At 37.5% G+C, this 27439-nt stretch overlaps 1 protein-coding gene across 1 annotated transcript; it reads left to right on the plus strand.

Moving 5' to 3' along the window:
* The first annotated feature begins 2703 nt into the window (after positions 1-2703).
* GSPT1 (G1 to S phase transition 1) lies at positions 2704-26783 on the plus strand. The gene is made up of 15 exons (XM_052679505.1): positions 2704-3137; positions 13986-14033; positions 14383-14424; positions 15156-15383; positions 16409-16442; positions 17926-18003; positions 20127-20307; positions 20653-20807; positions 21673-21813; positions 22567-22660; positions 22973-23053; positions 24612-24785; positions 25201-25290; positions 25503-25671; positions 26301-26783. Exons 1-15 carry the CDS (start codon positions 2843-2845, stop codon positions 26351-26353), a joined length of 1863 nt encoding a protein of 620 aa, XP_052535465.1. The 5' UTR covers positions 2704-2842; the 3' UTR covers positions 26354-26783.
* Positions 26784-27439: the final 656 nt, after the last annotated feature.

The raw sequence follows: 27439 nt of genomic DNA on the forward strand, positions 1-27439 counted from the left end.
TTTGCTTATCAGCTGTTCCTAAGTGGAAAAACAAACTAGTAGCTCTGTTAAAAATGTAATGTTTGAGTTTACGTAATTCCTATGAGTGACACAGCCTGCAAAACAGGTTTGTACACTCTGAAGGACGTCTGATGTCTTCTGAAACTCTGTAGACAAATAGCTCATATTCTAGCAAGTACCCAGGGAACTAGTGTCAGACAAGGAAAGAATGGATGTTGGACATCACAAGTAATTCTTTTCCTTTGAAATCAGTGGTAATACATACATCAATGCCTAAAATGTATTTGTGACACTCCTTTAAAAAAAAATGCTAAGGGAAGAGTGAATAACACAACTGGGTACTTTGGGAGCTGTCATTAAGAAAGTGTTCTTAACGAACTCCAAAGTGTTCATAAGAACTGCTGCCTACATGTTCTGTGTGCTAGTAATCTTAATTACTCTGAAAAAGTATTACCTGCCTCCAGTTAAGTTTTGCCTGACTTGTAGGATTTATCAAGGCTCAAAGAGAAAACACAAGCTTGCAGTACAGCACTGTAGTCACTATAAAATTGACTTATTAAATGCTCGCAACAAGGGGAAAAGCAAACAGTAAGAATCCACTGTGTCAGCAGAATTCACTTCGCTTAGTTCCCAGCAGAATTCACTTTGCTTGTTTTCCAACAGAATTCACTTGGTTCTCACTATTTTTTATCTCTTATTCAACAGAGGTAACAAATAAGCTCCTCTTTTTTTGCTATACATGTTGTTACCACTAGAGAAAAGGATTTTATTTCTATCTCAGCTTCAGTAAAATTACAAATGTACATCTTGTTCCTTTATCCATCTCTTTCTTTCCACAAAAACCAAAGGAACTTAGTTCACTTTCATCTCTTGTGAAATTTGCTAAAGCTGAGCAATGCTTTCAAAAGTTAATAAAAGGCTTGCAGGCAGGAAAGAAATAAAATAAAATTGTAGAATGTATTTCTTACTTCTCTAACTTTCCTTTTAACCGCTTCTTCTAATCTCCTGAGAAAATCATACCATTCCTGCTTCTCATCCTGCCCTTCATAGAACTGTGTGTTGTTCTCTAAAAAGAAAGAAAAAAAAAACAAAGAGAAACTCAATTTCTGCACCTTGAAGTGAATTCTTCTTCTTCATCTTTTTTTAAAGCAATGAAGTAACTGGGTCTTAAAAAAATCCTTTACCAGACGCTGGTATGGATCTTCCCCAGTTTGCTCTCTTTTGAAATGGCAGCTCAGAAACTTGCTTGTAGTTTTATTAAACTCTCACCTATGTTACTATTGTACTATGTACTATTTCAAATCTTTCTAATTACACTCCACAATGAATAACAGAAGCCCCAGCAATGTACACCTGAAAACTACAAATTACCAGGGAGTAATCAGACTACCTTTCACAGGGTCTCCAGTCCTGTTGATGGTACGCTAGTAGTGCTTGAAGTCTTCCACTGGGCTGAGGTGTAGTCTCTAATTGTGAATGATGTTATTTATTTATTTTAAAGAGTATTATCTGCAGCATCGATGGGGAATTTTTAGCTTTCCTAAGTGCAGTCCTGCACAGCAGCATCGTTCCTGGATATGACATGTCAGCACAGCTGTGAATCAACACCTGTGTTACCTGTGGGTTAGAATTTTTCATCTCACAGGCACACATGCTGCTGCTGTACAGCCAGAAATCACCTTGCTCTTCAGTCAGGATAAAGTTACATAAATGCCACTCAGAAGAATTTGTGCCATTCTGCAACCAAAACTGCAGTGGATTTTGCACTGAATTGAAATTCTCACACTTTAGTTTTAAGCCTCAGTACTTTAAATGTCTGCAGCCTGCCCTTGTTGAACCTTTCCTTCATTTTCAAAGATACTTCCTTCTAGGGTGCCTTTTTTTTGTTGCTGGTTTGGTTTTCTTCTTGTTTTGTATAAAAGCAGTTCTTCTTATCAGACCTTATCAGTCACAAGTCTCATTACCTGGCACTTCCCAGCTAATCCAGCCTAACCGGAGCTTTCTTATGACAGATCACTGAATTAGTCTGCTATAGGAATGTCAGATTCACAACTTCTAGTGCATCCTGTCGCTGAAGTGCGCCTTCACCTGCCGCAGAAGGCAGCTTTGTGGGGCCGGAGCTCAGACAGAAACAGAGCGCGGCCAGACCGACAGCTGCTCTGCACGCAGCCCCTAGGAGCGCCCATGACTCGCTGCTCTCCCCTACAACATAGCGCCCTGCGAATGCTGCCCGAGCCGCTCCTAACCGCCCGCCACGCGGCGTAAGGGAAGCAGAGCAGCCTGCTACTTCCCAGAGCATCTCCGAACTGCCTTTCCCAGAGTTCCGCGGAGCAGCCACAAGCACCTCCTGAGAGAACGCTGGCGCCAGGGCTGCTGGGGCACATACGGACCTCCCGCCCTGCCGAGGCCTTGGCGCCAACTGCCCCTTTCGCCTCTCCAGAAACTGTAGGCGGAGACTGCACGAGCGAAAGGCGAGCGCAAAGACTGACGGGAAGTGTGGTTTCTGGGTGCACAGAAGACGCAGATGACTACATTTCCCATCTCTTCCGGGGAGGTCGTGCTGGCGCAATGCACGACGGGCATTGCAGTTCCCGCACCCCTCCTGGTCCGTACTGTGGGACGAGGCCTCGGGCACCTAAAAACTACTAAAATGGCGGGCGGGGAGGGCGGAAGAAGGGGGTACGGCAACCCCGGGAGGCCATACTAAACTGCGCGTCGGGGCGGCGGAGTGCACGCGGAATCGGCGGAGCGAGTGCTGAGTCGGTGCTGCCGCCGGCTTCTCTCTTACCTCGGACGCTGGGAGACGCTTCACGGCCGCAGAGGCTTGTGGGGCAGCCACAAAATGGAGGCGAACGGGAGCGGCAGCGGGAGCAGTAGCGACTCGGCCCCTGACTGCTGGGATCAGGCGGACATCGAGACGGGCAGCGGCGCCAGCCCGGGTTCCGCCCCGCCGGCCGCGGAGGCCGAGGCCCAGCAGGAGCTGCTTGGGGCGGCGTTCAGCCGGCAACTGAACGTCAACGCTAAACCCTTCGTGCCCAATGTCCACGCTGCCGAGTTCGTGCCGTCCTTCCTCAGAGGGGCACCGGCGCCCGGCCTGCCGCCACCGTCGCCCCCGCCCGGCCTGCCGCCGCCCCACGGTGAGTGGGACGGGGTGGGCACCGGGATGGGGCCACGTTGGAAGAGCGCGGGGTGACGGCTGCCGGGCCCGGTGCGGGGGAAGAAGGAAAGGGCTGCGCTGGGCCGGGGGGTGGCGCGGGGCCTCCGGAGCGTGGGGGAGCCGGGCTGCACTGCGCTGGCCTGCGAGGTGGCTCGCAGCCTGGCGGGGGTCAGAAGGCAGCGCTAGGCCCGGAGTGCCCGGGGGTGGGGAAGTCTCGCGCGGGAGAGGGGCTTCGCTAGGGGCGTCACGCGGCTCTGTCTGTCCGGAGGGGCGATAGCATTGCTGTAGGTTGGTTGGTGGTGGCCGCTTGCCCGTCCCCAAAGCCTGTGGTGCCTTAGGGAGGCTTTCACAGGACCCGGTAGTACGGCATAGGCGACCTTGTGGGAGGCAGAGCCCCGGTGCCGGTGCTGCGCTCTGTGCGCGGGGCCCCCCCCTTGCCTCGTCCTGCCTGCCTTCACTTGCGAAGGGTCACCCGTGGGGAGAATGGGCCACACAGCGGTCGTTTTCCTCGGCCTTTGGCGACAGTGATTGATGATTTTGGTGGTGATATGCATAGTGTTAGTGGGGGAATGGCACTGCTTCTGCCACCAGTGTTTCAGGCATATTTTAAATGTCTTTCTGAAGATCACATCAAGTAGCTAACTTTATTCTAACATGAAGCTGATAAACAGCTCGGAAGGAATGGAGATTTGCCTGTCTGGCCTGTGTCAGTGGACGGACTTGTAATTTGCCCAGCTTTTAATTTTGAAGGGCCATGCAGGCAGCATTAATACTAGGTTTACTTTGCATATGGGATATTTAAGGAGAGCTTCTTTTCAATTTCCAGCTCCAAACTGAAGGTTCTTCCAGAAGTCAGACATATTGGTTAGTTTTGTGGCAATATATCAGTGTCACACTTGCAGCTAAGGAGTTTGTGACCTGGTAGAGACACTTTCCTGTGTTCTTTTGTGTTTTTTTTTGTGTTTTTTTTTTTGTTTGTTTGTTTTTTTTCTCCCGTAGAATCTTTCTGTATCCTTCCTGATACAGTTTGGAATAAGCTCATATTTCAGATATTGATTGCAGTAGTTTTATTTCACTAAAGCTGCTACTTGTTAAACTGTGTTTATTATGATTTTGTGTTAATCGTGGCTTGTTATCCATTGTGTGCTGATTTAGTATGTGAGTTAGTCTGGCACTTACTGGGATCTACACTCAGCTGATGTTGACAGCTGAAATCTGTAACTTTCACATATGATCCTTTAAAATTTACATTACGTTAACCCCTTTTCTGTTTTAGAGAAAACATTGATTGTGGGTGTTTTTTTTTTTTTACAGCTGTTAAGCATTCCTGATCTTTATTGAGAAATGTAGCTTATGTTCTATGTGGGGCAGACAGTATGTCAGTGCACTGAAACATGCTTCAAAGAAGCGCCTTGGACGGACTGTTGGATCTTGTTGAGATTAAATGTGTGTGTTAAGTTTCACTGGTGTGTAAGGCTGACTGTAGAGGTAGAGGAGGAAGTTCGAGGCTGTTCTAAACATGTCATTCAGCTTTAAGTAATATTTATTTCTTCTGTGGTTTTTTTAGCCAACCTTGTACCTAAGTCTTTTTAGCTTTGTAATCAGTGCTTTGGCTGAAAACTTTTTGGGGTTTTTTAATGTTAGGAGAACTTTTTTTTTTTTTTCCCTTCAGCCACTCTGTAAAGCTTTTTTTCCTAAGACTTCCAGTATTTTAATAGGATTTGAACTACTTTTCCTCACCTGTTCATTGTATTTATTTCTTCATGCTTTAATTTTCTCCCCTCTTCTGCTATCTAAAGGGCTTATGGTAAGTTTCTGTCTTTCCAGATACTAAGGGTGACTTTACTGAAAGCTTGTTGTTAATCTGGAGTGATCAGAATAGCCTTTCTTTTTATCTTAGTTGAAGAGTACATTTCCTATATAGTGCTGTGATCTACCTGATTTGAATTCGACTTGCTTCTATATCTTCTTTGGGGTTCATAATTTCATTTTTCTATAATTAGACTTGAGTGTCCTTGAAGTTAAGTAGACAAAAATCTGCTGTTCTTTTCTACTCTCATTAATAAATAAGATAAATTATTTTTTCTTAACTGGAGGACTCTATTTGGTGTGTTTGTTTTTTTTGTTTTTTTTTTTTCCCCAGCTATGATGTACTCAGTTAAAGTAATTGACAGTCTTGTCCTGGCAGGTGTTTTGTATAAAGTGACAACAACTACTTTCCTGAGTAGGAGAACTAGGTGGAGCTGGCTCTGGAAAGAAATCGGGACAACATATTCAGCACCACTGTATAATCATAGGTTACTTTTCAGCAATCAAGTTTGCTTTTGCTTCTGTAGGCAATCAGGTGTTCCATGACATACATTCTCTATTATCCTATGGGGTACGAAAATATTTATTACCTGTACTGATGACTGTGCAGATACTTCTTTGAATTAAGTAGGACCCATATCTGAACTCTTCAGAAGAATCTAGATAATTGTTTGTCAGCTTAAGTGGCCTGAACCTAAGTTTTAGTAACTCTTTTCTCCTTAGAACTTTCTCTTACTGAGATTTTGAGTTGTATTGAGATGTCGTCTTTCTTCTGTAATTCAAAGGGTGTTGTAGATTAAGATCAATGTGCAGTATTAGCATTGGGTATAGAGAAATTCCACAGAACTGATTTCACTTATCTGGCAGTTGTATGTCATAGTGTTTCTTTTTACACACAGTAACTCATATTTTTAGTAATTTATCTAAAAATCCTGTAGTGTGTTTAGAGCACTGAAATGATGTTCAGAGGAAAACCATTCAGGGGGTGAAATGCTGCTTTCCTAAAAGTTATGAAGCTTCTGATACCTTCATTCCAAATCATGGTGTTTTTTTTTCTGCTTTCTTTTGATAGCAAATTGTGTGCTAGTGCTTACTGCTAATGAAATTTCTGCTTGCAGATAGTTTAAGAATCAGTTTAGAATTACTGTTTGATTATAAGCAGAAAGAGTATATTGTTTAAATTTCTGAATCTAAGAAATGTATTTTTAAAAATATGTTCAAATGTTGTATTTGTGAGGACCTGCTTTTATCAAGTTGTGTCAAAACTCATTTGCTCAAAATCTTTCTGGGGGTTCCATCAGAAGCGTGAAATAGAGGCTTCCAAATTTTCTTTGCGACAGATAGCACAGAGTGCCTTCCAATGAATCGCGTCAAGAACATCCAGAACCAATTATGCTTCTAGGGGGAAGCTTCTCTTAGGAAAGCTTCTGCTGGACTAGCAAGCTCAACTAAATTAAGGCAAGGTATGATAGTTAAAATGACAGTATGGTTGTGCTAATGCCTCTCAACGTTCTTGATCATAGATGCCCCTCGCAGCTTTGCTGTTCTGTGACTTATTCTTAGTAAATTTTATTAATGTTGTAAATCAATACTATTGCATTTTTGTTTGTTTCTGTATTAAGGCAAGAAGGAACAGTTGCAACACTTTTTTTTTTTTCTCTTGAGAACATTGAAGTGTTAATAATTCATACCTGAAATCCAAACAAAGTTTATCCAAATGCAACATCAGCAAATGCAGCCTCAATTTACATTATTACGGTTATGTTTTTGTCATAGTACTTGAATGTATGTGGGGTTTCTGGTAAAATCTATTGCAGCTCCCTTGCATGGGCTTTACATTGTTAATTTTTACACGTCGTTTTTCTACTCTTCCCTGCTGATTTTGCTTGAACCAGATGACCGAACTAGAAGATTTCCCAGAGTCCCTTCCCACCTGAATTGTTCAGTGCAGTATGTAGTGCTTATGCTAAGGAACAGGTGACAGTGATAAAACAATAAGAGGAGCAAATAGGTATATAATGTAACAGCTGGCATAGAGAAGGATAACATTGAGCCTTTTGGTAGCACTAGTGCTACTGCTTCTTCTAACACGTTATGTTGAACACTTCAAGCAGATTCCTGAACGTATTCAGCAATGACTAATTTAGGCAACTTGCACCTACCTACTGTCTCGAGCAAAGCAGGCACCTGGTTAAAGATTCAATGCCCCTTAGAATGTTGCACGCCCTAAATATCCTCAAACTTGTAAATATTGATTTGCAAAGCTTACTCTTGAAATAGTTACGTTCAAGCTGCTGGGCATTCGCAGTCTGTGTATAGGTAGTAGTATCTATCATTTTGCTTTTTCCTGCTCTCATTTTTATTTACTTTGTAGCTAGCTGGAACATTCATGCTTTTCTCTTTTATTTATTTTTTTTCTTTCCTCTTTAAACCAGAAACAGAGGGTCTATAGTATCTCCTGCGTCTGTTCTGAAGCCTGTAATTTCCAGAGTTGGGTGGAATTACTTCCAAATTGGTGATGTCTTGCTTTGCCCCATTCTGTGTTCTGGGAGGAGGTTCCCCACTGAGAAGGTGGTCAGGTGCTGGAACAGGGGCCGCGTTCCTGGCACAAAGCTGCCATAGCTCAGGGAACATTTGGACAGTGCTCTCGGACATAAGGGTTTGATTTTGAGAGGTCCCGTATGGAGGCAGGAGTTGGACTAAAAGTTTTTTTTCTTTGTCTAAAACTTATAGTTCACTGAGCTAGCATTAAATGGGTTACAAGTTTATGTGACTTACTCATAACAACTTCTAGGTAGCTACATGATGATAATTTCCACACATATAGGGAACTGGTGACACTAGTGCTCGTAATTATTAAATAGCTCATAATTGTAACCTTAACTGTTTATATGAATGAAATTTAGCGCTATCATGTGAATACTAAGGCATGGTATAAGTTACATATTAAAAAAAAAAAACACCTTGAGTTACGTTACCACTTGACTGTTTAGAGCATTGGTGTCCTTTATCAGCTACTCTTGATGGCTGACCTGCATAGCCTCTTTCACGGTGGTCAGCATGGAGAAAGGCTGTATGTCTTGGCACTGCCTTGCAAGATCACCAGCTATAGAGTACGCGTGTGGTGCAGTTAGGGTGCCACTCTGGTGTTGGTTGTCTGCAGGCAGGTAGCCAGCATTGCGTTGTTCCTGTTGGAATAACTCATCAGGCTTGTGGCCTTTGCATGACTCCAGGAAAAGGCAAACTGCTAGGAGCCAGGCTGTGAATTAGATGAACTATCCTGGAGTCTGTGCATGGTCTGCTGACCATGTCTCTGGCATCCTGAGTTAGCTTACTGATTTACCATATTGAAAAGCATCGTGTTATCTTAAGACTTAGCTGTTTTATCAAAGTGCACACAGAAATAATTTGGAATAATTTTTGCATTCTAGTAGAAGTTCGATTTTTAGTAAGTCTTGTGTTTTTCTCCAGTTTTATGATGCAACACATACAAGCAAGAGATGCATGTAGTTGTCCAAAGCTAAGGTGGAAAGGCGGTTTTGTTGTGAAGGAATAAAACTGACAGTGTTTGATCAGTGATGTGTATGATGAAGAGGTTTGTATGAAGGTGGAATTCATACAATTTCAGTACAAAAGTTTGCTTAGGACAGGTGACTCAATATTGAAATGTGCTATTTGTATGCATAAATCTTAAGACCTGAATTTAATTTGGTAAAAATCCATGGGGTGTGCAGGATTTTTATTCTATTCCTACAGATTTTGAGATATATTTATGAAAGAGGGGAAATGTTAAGTAGTTGAATTGAGAGCTTGATTTATTTTTTTTTTTTCCTGATTGTCTGAGAAATGAGTATGTCATTTCAGCACAGACATTTGGCTGTAAAGAAACTCTTATTTTTCACTGTTTTTCTTGAAAATCACTATAAGCTTTCTTAGATTCAGTTGCGAAGAGGCATGTTGGTTTTTTATAAGATAAACTTAAGGTGTGTGTCCTCACTGAGGAAGGAAAAAAGGTGGGTCTTACTAAGCCAGTGTGTAATAAAATCCTATGAACACAAAGCAACTGGTATTTTTAAATTTTTTTATGAATGAATATTTTAAATGAATATTACAAAGTCATATTAAAACTGCGCATATATTGGTTCATTTTAAAAGCTAGACAAAACTGTCTCTTCCTCAAGCTGGGTCTTAACATATGAGACAAGTCAGAGAAGAGAAGAAAGTAATTTTGGATGTAAATGAACTTAGAAAGTGACTGCCTGAATTACTTATAGTGAACTCTTGGAGATCTTGTGTATTTTAAAATATTGAATATGAAACATTTCATTTGGCTCTCAACTCGTGCTTACAGTATCTTTTGGGTTTTTTTGTTGTTTGGTTTTTTTAGAACTAAGAATCTCTTTCATTCTGATTCTTCTGCTCTGTAGGTTTGATTTGGACATTTAAGTTTTACTTTGGTGTACTATTCTTTCCTTTTTTTTTTTTTTTTTTAAGTGGGGAACAAACATCATGTAATTCATGAAAGTTTTCGTAGTGGTATGACTATTTTGTAAATACGTGTTGAACTAACTCAGGTATTCAAATCACAAGTACGGAAGATGATGGGATTCATAAGGTGGGTGTATTTCTTATCTCTAGCCTTCCAGGAATTCCTGGGAAGGAACTTGTTGTTCCAGTTCCAAGGCAACAACAAAACTGCTGTATAGTCTCAGACTTGTGGATAAGACTTCTTTCAAACTTAATTTGTCTCTTTGTGGTTTTTTTTTTTCTGCATTTGTTTTGTTTTTCCACTCTTCCTTCTGTTGTACAAACCATTTAATTGACCCTGTATTGGAAGTACCAGCCTGGATTCTTAACTCTCTCTGCAACAGAGAAGTCTGAGTTCTGCTATACGTGGAAGCAGGTTATAGCTTCGCTTTGAGCCATGGTAGCAGATTCTATGAAGGTGTTTGCACTGTGGCTCAGGTAACTGCTGCTGAGGATTTACCAGTTACCGCGGAATGGTATCTGCTTATGTGGAGATATTTGCTATTTGTTTATTCTGTGCTTCTGGTAAATGTTCCAGTTCAGATAAAGATGGAGCTCTCATTACTGCTTAGCATGTAAATTTGCCTATAGGACTGTATTTGAGCTGTAGTTATGATCATAGAATCATCTGTGTCGGAAAGGATCTTCAAAGTAAGTCCCAATGTCAGCTGGACCTGCCACGTCCCATCTCTAAATCATGCCTTTAGCACCTCATATCCTTCCAGACCGATTAATTAGTTTTTGTGCTCTGGCAATTAGGAAGCAGAAATTCTCAGTGTTGTTCACTTCCTGGTTTAGATAGAGCTTTAAAAAATATTTTCAAAGGTTGAATGACAACTTTATTGGATTTGCTTGTGCAACTTTACCTACTGTGCAACAAAAATGCTTCCAAGTACACCACTTGATGTAGTACGTAACAAATGCATCTGTTGTAGTAGGATACAATATAAATTAAGTAGGCAAAGTGAATTCTAGCACAGGTTGTTTTTTTGTTTTTGTTTTGTTTTTTGGAGGTCATCAGCTGTACTTAAAGAGACAAATCATCCTGTTATTAAAATAGAGCGATTTTTAACTCATTTTTGGGATCATGCATACTGCTTCAGTGAATATTGTTAAAACTTCTTTATTTCTTTCTTTCTTTTTTTTTTTTTTAAACCTTTTTCTGACTAGACTGTGAATTACATGAAGTCTAATGGTCTACCTATAGATAAATGCAACTTTGGACTACCAGTAGATAACTACAACACTTTTACTTTCTGCACTGATTTAATTAGAACCCTAGTAGTTAGTCCTTTCATGAGGACTAAAGATAAACTGCACACCTCCTGTAACATGGTGAACAAGAAATGCAGCTGTTCCTGATTTAGAGTTAGAGGAGGGATGGAGTATAAAGGTGCTGCATAAAACTGAAGTGTTGTTAGCCATACATAAATCCAAGAATTTGAAGCGTTACTTAACATTACAATTTCATATCATTTAGGATATGTAATGACTTTGAAGCCACTTTTCACACAAACTGCATTTTGAATCTAACTAATGTGATGAGAATCCTACCTGAGTTATGCTCACAGGAGAGAATTGAGAATTGCTAAGCTCCATGAAAAAGTGTTAGATTTTCTTTGTGTTCCATTTGCTGTATAGAATATTTTTATAACAGTAGCAAACTGTATTAACCTTAGTTGTTACTTCACTAACTTCCAGAAAATCCAAAAATTGGAAACTTTGTATATCTGCTTGAGTGTATTGGAGAGGTTGGGGTAAGTTCAAAGGGCTGCTTGGAACTTTCCTCGGTTTCCCTCACCTTTAAAGATATTGTGTTACAATGTCTTTTACTGCCCAGGGGAAATGAGCAAGGTTACTTCAGTCTTCTGAATTTGTTCAAAAACATTTTGCTAAGGGACTGTGTGGGGCTTGTTGTCTGCTCGTGCTGTAAATCAGCATCGACTCCTAGGCAGTAAGCCTATTTCAGCTACATCCAAATTATTCGCTGTCCGCTCCCTCCCTCATGATCTAAATGTTGCTTAGACTGTTTCAGAACTTAAAGGTCAAGTGTTTTTCCTCGAATTACTGAGAGAGCCATTGTGTCTGCTCTGTAGTGGCAACTGCAGTGCTCATTTACTGGCTGATAATTGCTTTGGAGAGCAGATGCAGCCAAAAGGTGCCGGGTAGTTCAGTTTTTGATCAGCCCAGATGCTTCTTTGCCTCAGTAGTTACAGATGCAGTACTGCTGATGCGAAGATGAAGAATGCAGTGTGGCAACGCAGCTGTTTAAGAAGTAGAACTGCATCCCTTCTTTGGGGAGTGATTTGTCTTAAAGTATACTTCAGGGCATTTGGTCATTTCCACATAGAGCAAATGACAAATCAGAAACTTTAAACTCAGATTTTTCTTTTCTCATCTTGTTTGTGAGGTGCCAGTGCCTAGAATAACCTGCCTTAACCTGAAATTCTTTAGCAGAAGAAAGAAATTACTGAAGGGTGTTTCTTTTCATCACTGAGTGCCTGTTCTTTTTGAAATTGATAAGTCCTATTTTACTTGATTCCTTCACAATGAACTCTCTTAGAGCAGTTTGTATTCCTTTCCTGCCTTGAAGGAGCAGTAGATGTCTTATGTAAGTCTGAGTCCTCTTGTAAAACATGTACTACTTTGTGTATCAAAGTGACCAGAGTTTAATCAGTGGCTATGGCAATGAAGAATAGGTCATGTCCCTGCTGCTGTGTGGTGTTAGTGCTGTATGGCATCCATACACAAAATGTATTCATTTTTCTAGTTTGCTTAGATTATGAAAATTAACAGATGGACCTGCTTTCTGGAGTGCTACTCCTCAAGAGAATGAACTCTGTTCCCATCCTTTTTAAACTACTTGTAGATCTTCTCTACAAGTACACAAACACTGTCATGTAACAAGTTTTTCACTGTGGAGAAACTTTGGGAGTAAAAACAGGGGCTTGCTCAAATGGCATTGGATTGAAACTAATTCTGCACTTGTAAAATTAGCCTTATGTTCATATTTAAATTCTGTGCCACCTGCTTACCATGCTTAAGTGGGACGCTTGATTTTTCCCGGTTCTCAAATGGCAATAATAATTCTTGCAAAGAATCTCAAAATAGTCTACTCTTCTGCTTTTACTTACTGTATCAAAGCTTTAAAAGAATGATTTGACCCTGTGGCACTGGGACTCTGGCATGTAGGTCAGAAATGTTATGATACAGAAGTGTAGGGAACCTTGCTCTGAATGCTTTCTTCTATGTTGCTGTGCCCTTTCTGCTGCTGCTGCTCATGGGGTGTTGTGCTCTGACCCACATTCACCCTGCCTGCAAGCTTTGTCATCTGGATCTCTTCCAGCTTTTCAGCATTGCTCCAGTTTATAGAAGTCTGCAGCAAATGCACAAACAGTGCTAAAGCAAAGAGGCTTAGAATCAGGTCCTTTTCTGCATGTTTTTGTTCTATTAAAGGGATTTTTTTTTTCACTGTAGATCCCATTATGAATACAGAGTGAGTAATGCCATAAGATCTCTGCTTTTATAGTGTAACTGAAGGAAAGCTGACGGGTGCAGTTAAATAGAGGGTATGAATTTGGTATTTGGCATGTGGCTGAAGTAAAAAAATTTTTTTTTCTTTCCTTCAAAGAGTTTTGAATTTATACCAGAAGTAAATTGAATAGATTAAGGTTTTAGAGATAATTATAGAATGCCTCCTGATGGTGTGGAATGATGTCCCAAAACATCAGGTGGTAGTTAATGTGAGCATATCGCTTTTAGTATGTTTAATAGTTAGCTGTACCTCAGCATATGGTTTAGTGGCATGATTGAGTGCATGAGAAGCTTGGATGATCTATCCAGAAAATCCTCCGGCTTTGATATGTACACCTGGTGAGAAGTTCCTCCGGGTAACGTGGCTGTAGTAGAGTATTTACAAAGACTGGCAAATTTAGTAGGCAGATGAATATATCATCAATGACTCAACACAAGACCTGAATAATTTATTCTATCTGGTTTGTTTCAGTCTTATACTCAGTGCTTAGGAGGAATGTTTAGGAGGCAGAACAGTATTGTAGGTACGTTTATAAGGTGAAGCTGGCAGAACCTTTCCCTACACTGTGACACTGCTAACACATTTTGTTGGGTATGGTCAAGCTGGTTTTCGTGTTTCTAAACATCAGTTAGATACTAACAGTTAAACCAGCAAGTGTTTCCAAAAAAGATGGATGGGGTATAATACTGTGAATAGAGAAATTGCTTCCTTCAAAGTAAGATCTTATTTTAATGTATCTTTGAGGGATAAGGAACTATTTTCTGAACTGGTATATTATTTTTACAACTTATAAGGAGCACTCTTTGGAAATGTTCATGCCTGGAGACTATATTTAATGCTGCTGGGTGGTGGGTGGAAGTAGTCTTTTAAATACACTTTTTGAAAGAACGGTCCTTTGTATAAAAGTGTGGAAATTGGTTACAACAGTGTTCTTTGATAAACTTTTTTTCAATGCAGGTTTACCTGTAGAGACTTCTCCAGAAGAGCAGACGGCCTCCTGTGAAGGTAATTTTTATGTTCTGACAACACAGTACAGCTCCATTAAATACGACTTAATGTGAATATTACAGAGAATCTCACTTTTTAATGTATGTATGATCTCTTTCTAAAATTCATTCAGTGATTATTTAGTGTTAGAGCAGCCTCTGCAAATTACATAAGGTCCAACTGGTTTTTTGAAGGCCATAAAGGTCGCGTGAAGCAGAACTTTTAAAACTGAATAAGGTTGTGTTAAATAGCATAGGGAAGTGCCCGAGCATCTGAACTACACGTTTATTAGTTTACTCTATTATTCTGTGTTCTTGATTTTGTTGTGATAAACATGTATACTTAATGATTCCTTTTTTTCCCCTAGGTTCAAATGCTGCTGTTAACATGGAAATTTCAGAATCTGTTGGTAAGATGAAAGTAGTTCCATTTCACTATAATAGGTTTATAAAATAACCACAACTGTTTTGTTGTTGTGTTTTGTTGTTGTTCTTTTTTGCTGAATCATTGCAAACAAAATTGAAGAGTACTTTACTGAGCCTTTGTGCCTTGGTCCTTTCTAATATTCATCAAGTCTTTATGCTTAGATTAGCAAACTGACCACAAGTATGCACTGACAGATGCAGTTGGATTACACTGGAAAAAGCAGCAACATTTTATTCAGAAGTCATTTTCCATATATGAAATGCAACGTACAAAATGGCGATTAATGCAAAATGTTACTAATATGAATAATCAGAACATGAAAATAGTCTCTTTCTCCTTTTATTTGTATGGCTTTTCAGGAAACTTAAACTATTATCCCTCCCTTTTTCTTTCTAAACATATTTTTCTATGGATTCAGACCAGCATGAATATATGTTGATTTTCAGAAAAATTTTTCCCCCAATAAAATTTTTGCTCTATTAAAACAGAAATCTTTTAATTGCCTGTGAAACAGTTTTCTGATATTAGCATATAAGATTGTCCAAAAACTCCTAGTAATAACTATGTCAGAAATGAGCATCTGCCTGTTCAACATAAAAAGATGTTATCAGACTTGATAATCAGTATCTTTGATTGCATCTTGGGGCTGTTCTCAGTAGTCATTCCTTTTAGTTTCTTGATCTGGTTTAGTATATTTATTTGGTTAATTTTTAGTGGAAAATGGAGAGACAGAGATGTCCCCAGAAGAGTCATGGGATCATAAAGAAGAAACAAGTGAAGCAGAACAAGGAAGTGGTCCAGTAGTGGATGCAGGACCTTCAGAAGAAGGCACTCAGGAAATGATGGAAGAGGAGGAGGAAATACCAAAACCGAAATCTGTGGTAGCACCACCAGGTGCTCCTAAAAAAGAGCACGTAAATGTAGTATTCATTGGGCATGTCGGTAAGTTGTAAGGATGGGAAGTAATGTATTGTATTGTGAATTATCTGGGAAGATTAGAAATTAATTCTGTTTTTCTGTTACAGCTGTTCATCCTCCCTTGAGGTTAATAGGCACATTCATCCTAATAAGGATGTTTTAGAAAAAGTAATTTACAGCAGGTCTTTCAGGGGAAGACTGGCAAGGATGGAGTTGTCTGAGTTCTCTTGGGCACAGTGGCGTTTGTGTTGATGATTTCTCAACTACTTGCTCTTCTGAATGCCGAAGTTACAAATCTGTGATAGTGACTCAAAGGACAGAATCAGAAAATGATGCTTCTTTTCTGTTTGTTATAAATGTTCTCAGGAGGTTCTTACTATTAATAATTGTTAATGAATTTAGAAATTATAATTTTTTATCTGCTGAAAAATATAACTATAAACAACAGATCAACTTAATACAAGCCTGAAACCTGTAGCATAACATCCCATTTGAATAGTTTCAACAAGCTGCAGAAAAATCTTGTGATATCAGAAGTACAAAAGGACTATTGAATCATGGGTTCTATGTTTTTTACATGTAGAATCTCTTAGCACTTTAAGTGTTGTAACTTAGTCCTCAGGTAAATTCAGAGCAGAGTTGCACGAAAGTGAGGCAGTGGTCAGAGGTACATCTCTATTTTAAGGGCAGCCTCTAGAAATTAGTAGAAGAGTGAAGGGTAGCAAGGAAAGTGGTTTTGCAAGAGCTTCATACGCAAGTTTACCCCATGCTGTTGCTGGTCCCTTTTGTTGAGTTTTCATTAGTTACAAATGATGCTATGTTGATATGTATTAAAGCATTATTTTTTTATTTATTGTGAATGAATTGACAGTTAACTCATGGAAAAAAGGGGAAACAGAGATGCTTCAATAAAGTTGGATTAAATCTAGGAATTGTATCTTTGGAAGCAAGTTAGTTGAGTTTGTTCATAATTGCTTTCTCTTTTCCCCTAGGATTTTATTTTAAATTGTGAATGACTTAACATTTATATGTTTGTTTTTTTGTTTAAGATGCTGGCAAGTCAACTATTGGAGGACAAATAATGTAAGGAAACTCAAATGAAATTTTTAGATTTGCTGTTCTGTTTTGTGAATTATAATGCATTAAGTAAAATAAGTTATGTTCTTTCTGAAGTTAATCAGCAGACTAATATTTTTTTATGATGAAGCATCACTCTGTTTATTGTCTTTGAAGGTTTTTAATTTCAGCTGATCTAACCATAAGAGTTTCAATTTATGGAAACAACTGCAAAAGCATGCATTATTAAATGGGGGAAAGACCCTCAATGCTTTTTTTTTTTTTTTTTTTTTCAGAATGAGACTATTTTTCATTATGCTTCTTAAATAATTTGTGCTTGTTAACTTCATCCTTTTCATGAGAATTAAAAAAAAAAAAATTGCTTATTCCCTGTGTTAACGTTGGCAGCTTAACTGGATTTAATTTTATTTTAATCAGATTTAATTGGATTTAAAATGTAAAATTAAAATGGTAATTTTAAAAGTCTATTTTAAAAATAGTGCATAGAAAATGCAGTATTTTATGGTATATAAGTAAATAAGTGCAGCTTGATCTTTATGTTTTGTCAAAAACAAGAAATGGAATGTGGTGCATGAAGAAATAAATGCTATCCTGCTGATGTGAAGTATTCCTAGGATTTTAAAGTAATTTTCTCAGCATAAGAGAGAGGTCTTTGTCTTGGCATTTTCATCTTGTTTTGCTTTAACAGTCGGGATGTTGGAGCTGTCATGCTGCCTTTAACCTTGTAGTTCGTACAAGAGCAGATCAGCGTTTTGTTGTCTGCTCTCCATGTACGAGGAAATTTCTGTTCTTAATGCTCCTACTGGTGTGTTGGGCTCCTGAACGGCTTGTTGGGCTTTGTTTTGTTAGAATTTTTGGTAGGAATTTTTCTGTGGTCTTTCATTTTTATAGAACATCACTTTGTTACAGGGGGCTGGGAAGGAAAAGGCTGCATGCCAAGATTGTCATTAATGTTCTATTTACTGTTGCTGATTTTCCATTGTAAACTAAGCAGATTACCATTATTAGAAGATAAGTTGGAAGTATGTGAGTGAAAAAGCTGAATGTTGTGATGTTTTAAAACTGCTCCTCATCAACCTGTTTTGGTAACTGAAAGATCTCTGCTAAAATAATAGATTACTTTCTATGTGTAGAAAGAACGAGACAAAAAAGTATTTTCCTTTAAATTTTAGAGATGTTTCACTTCATTCTTTTTCTTAGTTTCTCCTATCTCCAATATGTAAATATCAGATGTAGTTTCTTTTCAAGACTTGTTACTGCAGAGCATTATACATGTAAGCTTACGAAAGATATTTATCTGTCATAAAGCAGTGATGGTGTACTTCCTACAAATAACTGTGTGGCCTCTTCTGGAGAAAAAAATCCACTGCTATTCACATCAGATTGATCCAATTCTTCAAAATAATCTGTAGGAATAGTATAACTAACTATTTGGAACTACATTCCTGTTTATGTAAAATTACTTTTTTTTTTTTCCCTCCCTCTTTAGGTATTTGACAGGAATGGTTGATAAAAGAACACTTGAAAAATATGAAAGAGAAGCTAAAGAAAAAAACAGAGAAACCTGGTATGAAACTGATTGAAGATAATAGCATCCTGTTTTCTTTGCATTGTGATGAAAATGAGTTTTTTTCATCTCTGTTCCTATTGGACTTGCTTCTTGCTGAAATGGGTTTGGATTGGGAGGGGAGGAACCTCTTGTTTTCTTCCAGTACTGCTTTATCCAGGGCTATGTTGAACAGTGCAATTCACATTGAAACAGGTTTTATTGCTTTTTATTTTCCCTTTTTATCTTTTTTTTTTTTTTTTTTTTTTTAATCTTAGAACCATGCCTAGTTGGTAAAAGGAATACAAAGCAGATGCTTTTCTCAAACATCTCTTGTGTTTATTCAATTTGTGTCTTTCACCTGTAAACAGCAGAGAGGGACCTAAAAGATTGAGATCAAAATTGTCAGTGTAGAAGATACGAGAAAAGATCAATTGGATAGTTCTGGCATTAACACTGATTTGTATGAAAAATGAGAGAGCACATGGGGCCTAGTGTTCTTAAGTTTCTACCAGGCAAGACGATGCTGTCATGTATAGATTCTGGGGTCTTGTTTGTAGTGTGTTTTTTCTTCGTTTGTGTATTGTGTACACACCTGGAGCATGTATGGCAGCCTGTGTTCTCTGTCAAACAGCTCCTGGAAAATTGATTTTACTTTGAACCTTTTCATTTTTAGCTGTCATAGGGAAATGGGGAGTTGGAACAGCAGCAGCCAAAAACTTTCTTAGCAAGAGAACAGCAGTGGAACTCTCTAGGAGTGGGCATTGACCTGAATTAACTGTATTATATGTGGGAGGTAGAGGGGTAGAAAGGGTGACGTGTGTTACTTTTTTTATCAAGCAAGCATAATTTCCCCTGTTGGAATTTGGCCATGATAATGAGTATTTAGGAACATTTCTAAATATTGATGGCCAACTTGGACACAGATTTTCTCTTTTTTTTTTTTTTTTTTTTTTTTTAAGAGAGTAGCAATTGAACACTATTTTTATTCCTTAAAGTACATCCTGATATACAACAGAAAATACTGCGCGTCTGTCGTTACTGGAGATCTTGTTTTGCATGTTGAGAGTCTTGAAATTTGAACAATTTCACTTTATGATTTAAAAAATAAATACCCTTCAGTGCAGTTCAGATTTCAAAGATACATTTCCTTTCTTAAAAACCAAAGTGCAAAAGAAGCTTTGTTATCCAGTTACCATGCATTGGTTTCCTGTTTGACTTCTGTAAGCTGAGAAAAACTTGACCTGTAACTTGACTGAAATCTTCCAGCCATGGTTTACACCAGCATGATTACAATGCATAAGATCATGTGCACTGTTGCTATGTAGCTCACTATCTAGACTTCAGTGAGTATCAAAAAACCAAGCTTCTCCCTAGGGAAGAGTGTGATTGTGTAACTGTAATTCCCAGTATTAAGTGCATCCTCTGACTCCATTGAGCTGAACAGAATGTCTGTGAGTTACATGGTCCCTGAAGTTCCATCTCTTGATTACTGCTCAGCTGAGTTAGCAACTATCTCTTTAGAAATCATCAAGACAATAGAAAAGTTAAACTAAGCTGCAGTTAACACTTAAAAATAACTGTTTTTAAGCCAGTTCAATTATTACTACTTATTGAGTGTTACTTGGATTCTCTCTCTTCTGTTCATCGATTTTTATTTTATTTTATTTTTAAATCTTGAAATAAAAATCTTTTTTTGACAGTTTATTCTTCACTTCATTTGTCTAAACTTAACTCCAACATCTATTTCAGCCAACTTCTGCTTAATTTTGAAGCAAAAAAATACTTGCAAATCAGAACTGTTAATTATGTTCAAAAAGGGAATGATTTTGTGTTCGATCCACACAAGTTTGTTTTTCAAACTTGAGGGAAGCTCAGTGCTGTAGTATTTGAGGTTAGATCATACCTGGAGAACTTAGGAATTGAAAACCGTTGTTCAGAATTGCACGGGTTTATGTGCAGGACAGCTAGCACTGGGCAGTAAAACTCAAATAGCATTCTAAGTCACTATTGGTGTTGGAAAATGCTTTAGTTTGGTAGTGTTTATGTGATTAAGAATTGTTAAGGGAAAAAGAAATGTTATGATAACCAAATGTTCATACTTAAGTAAAAATTAATATAAAAACAATATGCGTTTTTTGTAGGTACCTTTCATGGGCCCTAGACACAAACCAAGAAGAACGTGACAAAGGTAAAACAGTGGAAGTAGGTCGTGCCTACTTTGAAACTGAGAAGAAACACTTCACTATTCTAGATGCTCCTGGGCATAAGAGCTTTGTTCCAAATATGATTGGTGGAGCTTCTCAAGCTGATCTTGCAGTGCTGGTAAGGTCAAATTAGACTGTTCTGTTTTGGATGTATTGTGGAATTATGCTTTTGACTTACTTTATTTACTCATTTGGTTGGCTAAAGTAGCCAAAATTTAAAAATCTGAAGTATCTTTTGGAGTAACTAAAGAGCTTTTTAAAATAGTTCATAATTACTTTGTGGTTTCTATATACATTAGTGCAGAAACTGATGGATAATATTCAGGCTATACCAGTATATTTTCCAAGCTTTTATCAATTTTGACCTTAATCCAAAATAACTTTGGTAGTAATATTATCCATTGTCTGTTGTTCTACTGAGAGAACTGTAGAGCTTATTATTACAATATGCACTCTTAACTAGGTTATTTCGGCAAGAAAAGGAGAGTTTGAAACTGGATTTGAAAAAGGTGGACAGACGAGAGAACATGCCATGTTAGCAAAAACAGCAGGTGTAAAACATTTAATAGTTCTTATTAATAAAATGGATGATCCAACTGTAAACTGGAGTAATGAAAGGTGAGTTTAACATAACAATGAAAATTTCATCAAAAGACATCAAAATAAGCTATTTTTAACTTATTTTGTCTTTTTTTTTTTTTTCCTGGAAACCTTGAAACTTTATACTGAACTTGAGAGGAAATTTTGCTTTCTGTAGTTTAATTTGCCAGTTCTTGATTGCTTGGCCATGTGTCTGTTAAACTCCTAGCTTAGGTTTGTGAGAACAGCATTTCCCTGGAGATGTTTTTGTAGTGACGGGTTACAGTTCTTCCTGCAGTAAGAATAGCTGTCAGTACCTGTCATGCTGTCAAGAATCATGAAAGTTTTTGAGGAAAGCTATCAGGGATTATGCAACCTCACATCAGTCTGGTGTGCTACTTGAATAAGGCAAGGCCAATTGTTCTCTCTTGGTTGTGCCCCAACCTTCCTAGAATTTGTGACGTTACTGAATTCAGCAGAAACCAAAGGGAAGAAGCATAATTGAAACAGCATTGTCTTGTGAAATGATATAGAATATGGGAAGAAACAAAGACATCAGTAGCATGAAAGCCTGCAGAATGATCTCAGTAGCTATCTACTTTGTCTGTTCTGGTATCTTGCCCTGTGCCTCTTGCTTAAAAGTTTATCTAGTATGTGCTGCTGTTTATCCATCCATTAATTGGTCAGTGGGAGAAAACTAGTTGTGCTCTATGGAGCAGAGGAATAAGGGAAATAGGCACTACTCAGTTGTACTGAAAGATTGGGGAGAAAATGCAGTTAGCCCACTGAGATTTATTAGTTTTGCTGTTTACAAAATAACTGCTGAGAATTTAAATAAGGCTGATTTTGTTGTTATGTCATGTTTGAAAAATTCAAGTTTTGATGTACTGCTCATTTCAAATAGATACGAGGAATGTAAAGAGAAACTGGTTCCATTTTTGAAGAAAGTTGGCTTTAATCCCAAGAAAGATATTCATTTCATGCCCTGCTCAGGACTCACTGGAGCAAATCTTAAGGAACAGTCTGAATTCTGTCCTTGGTACATGTATGTATCTTAAATTCAATGGCTTGCATATTAGTTACATTTCAATAGGAATAAATGCTACAGTGAAAGTTGGAAGTATAGCTTGGCATATTATATCTGTGTTTAGGAATTATTGGCTGAAGTACTTGAGGAAGTATGAGTATGGCAGGAAGAACACAGAGCCCATGTAATTAACTGAACATGAAAGCCATAAAAGGTTGGAGTTAGCAGATTCTAAAAGTATTAGTATGTATTAAATTTTGCCTTTGTGGAATTAAATGCCTTACTACCATTTCAGACTATCAGTGATTGCATACATTGCTAGGATGAGTAACTGTTTTGATATGAAGTTTGCTTGAAACTGTATTATTATTAGTGACAAGCCACAAAGAGGAGTACTAGACATCATATTTTCCAGTATTTTTGATAGCAGTTAAAACATTAACAAAAATCATATTTGAAACTATCTGATGGGTTTTGACTATTCAAAACATACTAAGTGTATTGAGCAAGATTGTCAAGGGAATAATGTGTAAAATATACCTAAAATGTTACATAACCATGTGCACTTCCTAGGTATAAAGTGTTAGCTTGGGTGATGTGAACACTAATGATGGGATGTTATGATGGATACAGCTATCTATTAGAGGGCACAGTGATCAACAATAACATATGAAAATATTTCCCTTTGTGAAACTGCATTTATTCACTCTGAGTATTTTTTTTAAATAGATGGGTGCTTGTATAATTAAAATTAATGCCTTCTGCTTTTAGTGGATTACCATTTATTCCATATCTGGATAACTTGCCAAACTTCAACCGTTCAGCTGATGGACCAATCAGGCTGCCAATTGTGGATAAATATAAGGTACAAATTAAAATGATAGTACTGAAAAGATAAGTGGTTTATTTTCAGAAAGCAGTAAACTGACTATTGTTTTTCTAGAGGGTATTGTTTTGTCTTTCCAACTGTGGAATAATGACAGAGGGGAAGTAAGTCACTGACATTAAGACTCCTAATCTATAATGTTTTGTGAGAACAGTTTCCAAAACATCAAGTTTTGGCTGTGCTTTATAACTTCATAGGGTTAAGTACTTACACTTTTCTAAGTATTATAAAGCAGACTTTTGAGGAAAAAAATGTTTTGAATTTTTAATGTACCAATTTATTTTCATGAAGGATATGGGCACTGTGGTCCTTGGAAAGCTGGAATCAGGCTCAATTTGCAAAGGACAACAGCTTGTGATGATGCCAAACAAGGTATGGTAAGGTTTAGATATTTAGAAAATATTTCTACTCTGAAAACAGCTTGATTCTTAAATGTATTCATTTGCTACTTTAAATCAGAACAATTTCTATTCAGTTGAGAGGAATTAAGAACTCAAATAACAACTGATGTTCCTAGGTGTATATACACATACATGTGTGTGTGTCATTCATTTCCTTAGCATTCATAACTCACATTGTATCTTTTTTTGTAAACTAAATCACTAGTGCTACAAACAAACAGTTTACTTAAAGTGTTTTGTGTTGTTTATTAGAGGGCCCACAAAAAACCTAAGGATGGCTCTAGTTAAGAGTAGGTTATGTAGGTAGGCTGCTGTAACTTAATGTAAAATTGTTATTTGAAATCATTGACCTGAAGAGAATATAAAAATGAAGAATTTGAAAATATAGTTTGGGAGATGGAGAAGACTAGTGTACTGAAATAAGGGTTGTGTTTGCTTCCCTTACCAAACCTTACCTCCCTCCCCTTTCCTTCCCTTCTTACAAAAAAAGCAAAAAGGAAATTTTGCTCTTAACTATTTGTCATCTTGTTTAACCTGGCACTTTTTCCAGTTCTATACACTGAGCTAGTTTGCTAGAAAATGTCTTGATACTCAAATGTACAACACATCTATAGCTAACTGAAAGCTGGTATTTCTTAATCAAAGTATGTCAGCTTCAGTAAGATTACTTAAGATCACTTAAGCTTTCTTAAGGTCATTTAACAGACAACAGCTTTTTATAAAACTACTGCTTGTTATTTTGGGGTTGAGTGGAGAAAATAAGAGATTCTAAATGTGTTTAACCAAACTATTACAGAATTTTTATTCAGGAAATATCCAGTGTTTTTAATGACATTCTTCTTTTATTACTTGCTTTTGCAGTTAATGAGTATTTAACCTAAGCTTCAGGAACTTTTTCTGAAAAAGCTCCTATGTTTTATATTGGCTAGTAACACGCACACACACACATACATATATATATGTGTGTATATATACACACACACACAAAATTAGAAGAGACATTACAGCATATAGGAAGATCAAGGAAATAAGTTTTTATTTCTTTTTAGAGCGTTCGTGAATCTGTTTTTTGGAGAAGATGATAAAATAGATCTTGTAGAATTCTGATACTGAAGGATTTCATGGATCACATTTGTATTCAAGCTATTTCATTTGGAATGTAATGACTGCACAACAATATAGGTTGCATTCTCCTTAGTTAGCAGTTTGCATCTATTGTCCCTCTCATATCTTAGTAAATTTTTTGAACTAATTTTATTTTGAGACATAGTGGATATATTTTGAAATCTGCTTTCTTTCTATTAAACATATGATATAGAATTATATGAAATAAAATCTTTTTGAATAAATACACTGCTTTGAATTCTAATGACTCATCACTCAAATGTTTTGTTTTTTGAAGCTTACAAAACTGAATATAATGGAATTAAATGATAATGAGTTTATTTATTGAAATCCTGTTATACTGAAGTGATTTTGTACCAGACTAAACTATTCATAACAGAAAACTGCATTTTTTTTGCCTAAAGCACAACGTGGAAGTTCTTGGAATCCTTTCTGATGATGTAGAAACTGATTCAGTAGCCCCAGGTGAAAATTTAAAGATCAGACTGAAGGGAATTGAAGAGGAAGAGATCCTGCCAGGATTTATTCTCTGTGATTCCAACAACCTGTGTCATTCTGGACGCACGTTTGATGCCCAGGTAGAATAATTAACATTTGATTGCTGTGTAAGTGGGTAAAAAGCATCAAAATATTTTGCCTGTTCCACCAAACCTAATTTTTAGCAGTTTCATTTGAGACCTCTCATTTGTTATTGTATCTCTGAACTAACTGACAATAATATACAAAGCTATTCTGACCTCATCAGTCTGAGTTTAAAAAATGTTGTTTGTTTTGAATGTAACTTAGTTAAGTTTTATACACCTATAACGTGGAGAACAGGATCTTGTCAAAACAATTCTTCAGTTAGAAACAACTTAGTCATCTCCAAGTCTTCATCTAACAAAGATGTTATGCTTGTGTGTTGAATTACATTTTAATAGTTCTTTATTTAGTTTTTCTATGCTCTCTTATGAGTTGAAGAAAAGGAGAAATGAACTTTTTTTTTTCTTACAGATAGTGATAATTGAGCACAAATCCATTATCTGCCCAGGTTACAATGCTGTGCTGCACATCCACACCTGTATCGAAGAAGTTGAGATAACAGTAAGTTGTGATATGAATGCAGTCAATGTACTTACTGGGGTGAAGAGTTCTCTAGAGTGACTAATGAAACAAAGTTCCAAAAATGGCTGTAGCTGTTAGCACAGATCTTCAGTGAAGATGGATTATTTTATGCAGTAAGTCTTCAAAGAAATAACCACTGCTTTAGCATTCACAGCTATTAATAATACTAAATATTATTTCCTCTTTTACAGGCCTTAATCTGCTTGGTGGACAAAAAAACAGGAGAAAAAAGTAAGACACGGCCTCGCTTTGTGAAGCAAGATCAAGTATGCATTGCTCGTTTAAGGACAGCAGGAACCATCTGCCTTGAGACATTCAAAGATTTCCCTCAGATGGGTCGCTTTACCTTAAGAGATGAGGGTAAGAGTGCTGCAAAAATACAGTTATTACAAATAGATTGTGCATGACAATGAAGCATTGCCAACATCTAGTTGAAATTACTGTGTCTGTGTAACAGCAGAAAGTAAATATAAATTATTGTTGGTTGAAGTTCTTGCTAGAATTTAGTATGTTTTATGTTAGAGGAATAGTTTACAGAAAGGTACGCTGTTGAGATAAAGGGCTGAATTTGAAGAACTATGAGCACTGTTCTCCTAATGCATCCTGGAATGTCTACCCAGGATACAAATACCATAGTATCTCTATTGAGAGACCAAAAAGATACAACTGTTATCTTTAAAAGAAATAAACAGATCTGGCAGAAGGATTCAGCTTTGCGTTCTGCTTAACTGGATACAGAGCACACTTTCCGTGATCTGTAATGTATGTTCTAATATGAAAACAACAGGTTTTACTATTTCTATTTACTCTTTTATAGTACTTCTAAAAAATATTGGTGCTTTCATCATGCAACACAGAAATTTATTATCTATATTATTTCTGGTACGCTGGACAGCCTGTGTTTCTGGCGAAAGCTTTTGTGCTCGTAAGAGATGGCGCGTATTTTTTTCCACAATTATGTAACTGTGGTGTTTGTCTCCTTGGTTCAGGTAAGACCATTGCAATTGGAAAAGTTCTGAAACTGGTTCCAGAGAAGGACTAAGCATTTTTCTCAATGACCCCCGCGTAATACTGTGAGGAAAACCGACTCTGCAGAAGCCTACTTCACTCCGCCTTCTTATTTTCTGCCCATTAATTAACTTCTCCCCATATTTTGCAAAGACAAATTTCACAGCAAAGGTCCACATTATGTCAGCTTTCTCATATTGAGAGCTCTGCTATGCCACTGAATTTCCCCCCAAAATTTTTTTTTCTCCCAAATTCTGCTTCCTTGGAAAGATTTGGCAATAGCTTTGTAGTCATGTGGACATAATTGCCTATAATTACGAAATTCTAATGGATTTTTAATGTTTAATTTCCCCTGACATATAGAGACTTTTTTTTTGTCAAGGCAGATAATTCAGAGTGTGCGAGTGTGTGTGCACATGTTACAAAGATAACTACCATGTTAATAAAAACTATTCAATTTGAAATCTTTTTCAGTATTTGAATTGCTTTTGAATAATGTTTTTTATCCAAACAATTGCATTAGCTTTTTAACTGTCCAGTAACCAGATATTTGGATACTTGGATTTTTCTAAACTTCTCAGCCTCCCCACATGCACAGTTTTAAATGAGGCAATTAGGCACTCAACCAAGTTTGTAATTAGATAATTCCTTTTGCCCCTTTCCTTCGCTCAGTGCATCTTTAAAATTACAAACATTTGTGCTCATGTGGCACTTTCACTAGTTTTACATTTATTAATATTTTCAGCAAATTTAGGTTGACTTAACATCACTATTAGACACAGTCAATTTTGCAGACTAGAACTACACAATGTCGTTATAAAAATCCAGCATTTTAAAATTCTTATCTGCAGAGAATTCCAACAACCGGTAAATCAGAGAAACTGCAAAAACAAAAATTGGTGGCAGTAGTGCCTACTAATATTTGTAAGAGCTGCATTTTGTGGGAGAACTGGGTCAATTAAAATGTGCCAGTTATGTAAGTTGTTCAGTTTGTCCTGTCTTTAATTTACAGGGCTTGGATAATCCTTGCTGTTTGAAAGTTCTGAGGGAGAAAGACTATTTAAATCCCTAAGAGTTTGCACATATTGAAATATAGGAGGGTCAGAATCAATCATAGACT

This window comes from Tympanuchus pallidicinctus, unplaced genomic scaffold (assembly GCF_026119805.1).
Source record: "Tympanuchus pallidicinctus isolate F22 unplaced genomic scaffold, pur_lepc_1.0 scaffold18, whole genome shotgun sequence".
NCBI classification, from domain to species: domain Eukaryota; kingdom Metazoa; phylum Chordata; class Aves; order Galliformes; family Phasianidae; genus Tympanuchus; species Tympanuchus pallidicinctus.

Bases quoted from the DNA above. Each gene is read 5' to 3' on its own strand.
- GSPT1 (XM_052679505.1), top strand. From the start codon at position 2,843: ATGGAGGCGAACGGGAGCGGCAGCGGGAGCAGTAGCGACTCGGCCCCT. The intron at 14,034-14,382 runs GTAATTTTTATG...TTTTTCCCCTAG, and splicing joins GCAGACGGCCTCCTGTGAAG to GTTCAAATGCTGCTGTTAAC. The intron at 24,786-25,200 runs GTAGAATAATTA...TTTTTCTTACAG, and splicing joins GACGCACGTTTGATGCCCAG to ATAGTGATAATTGAGCACAA.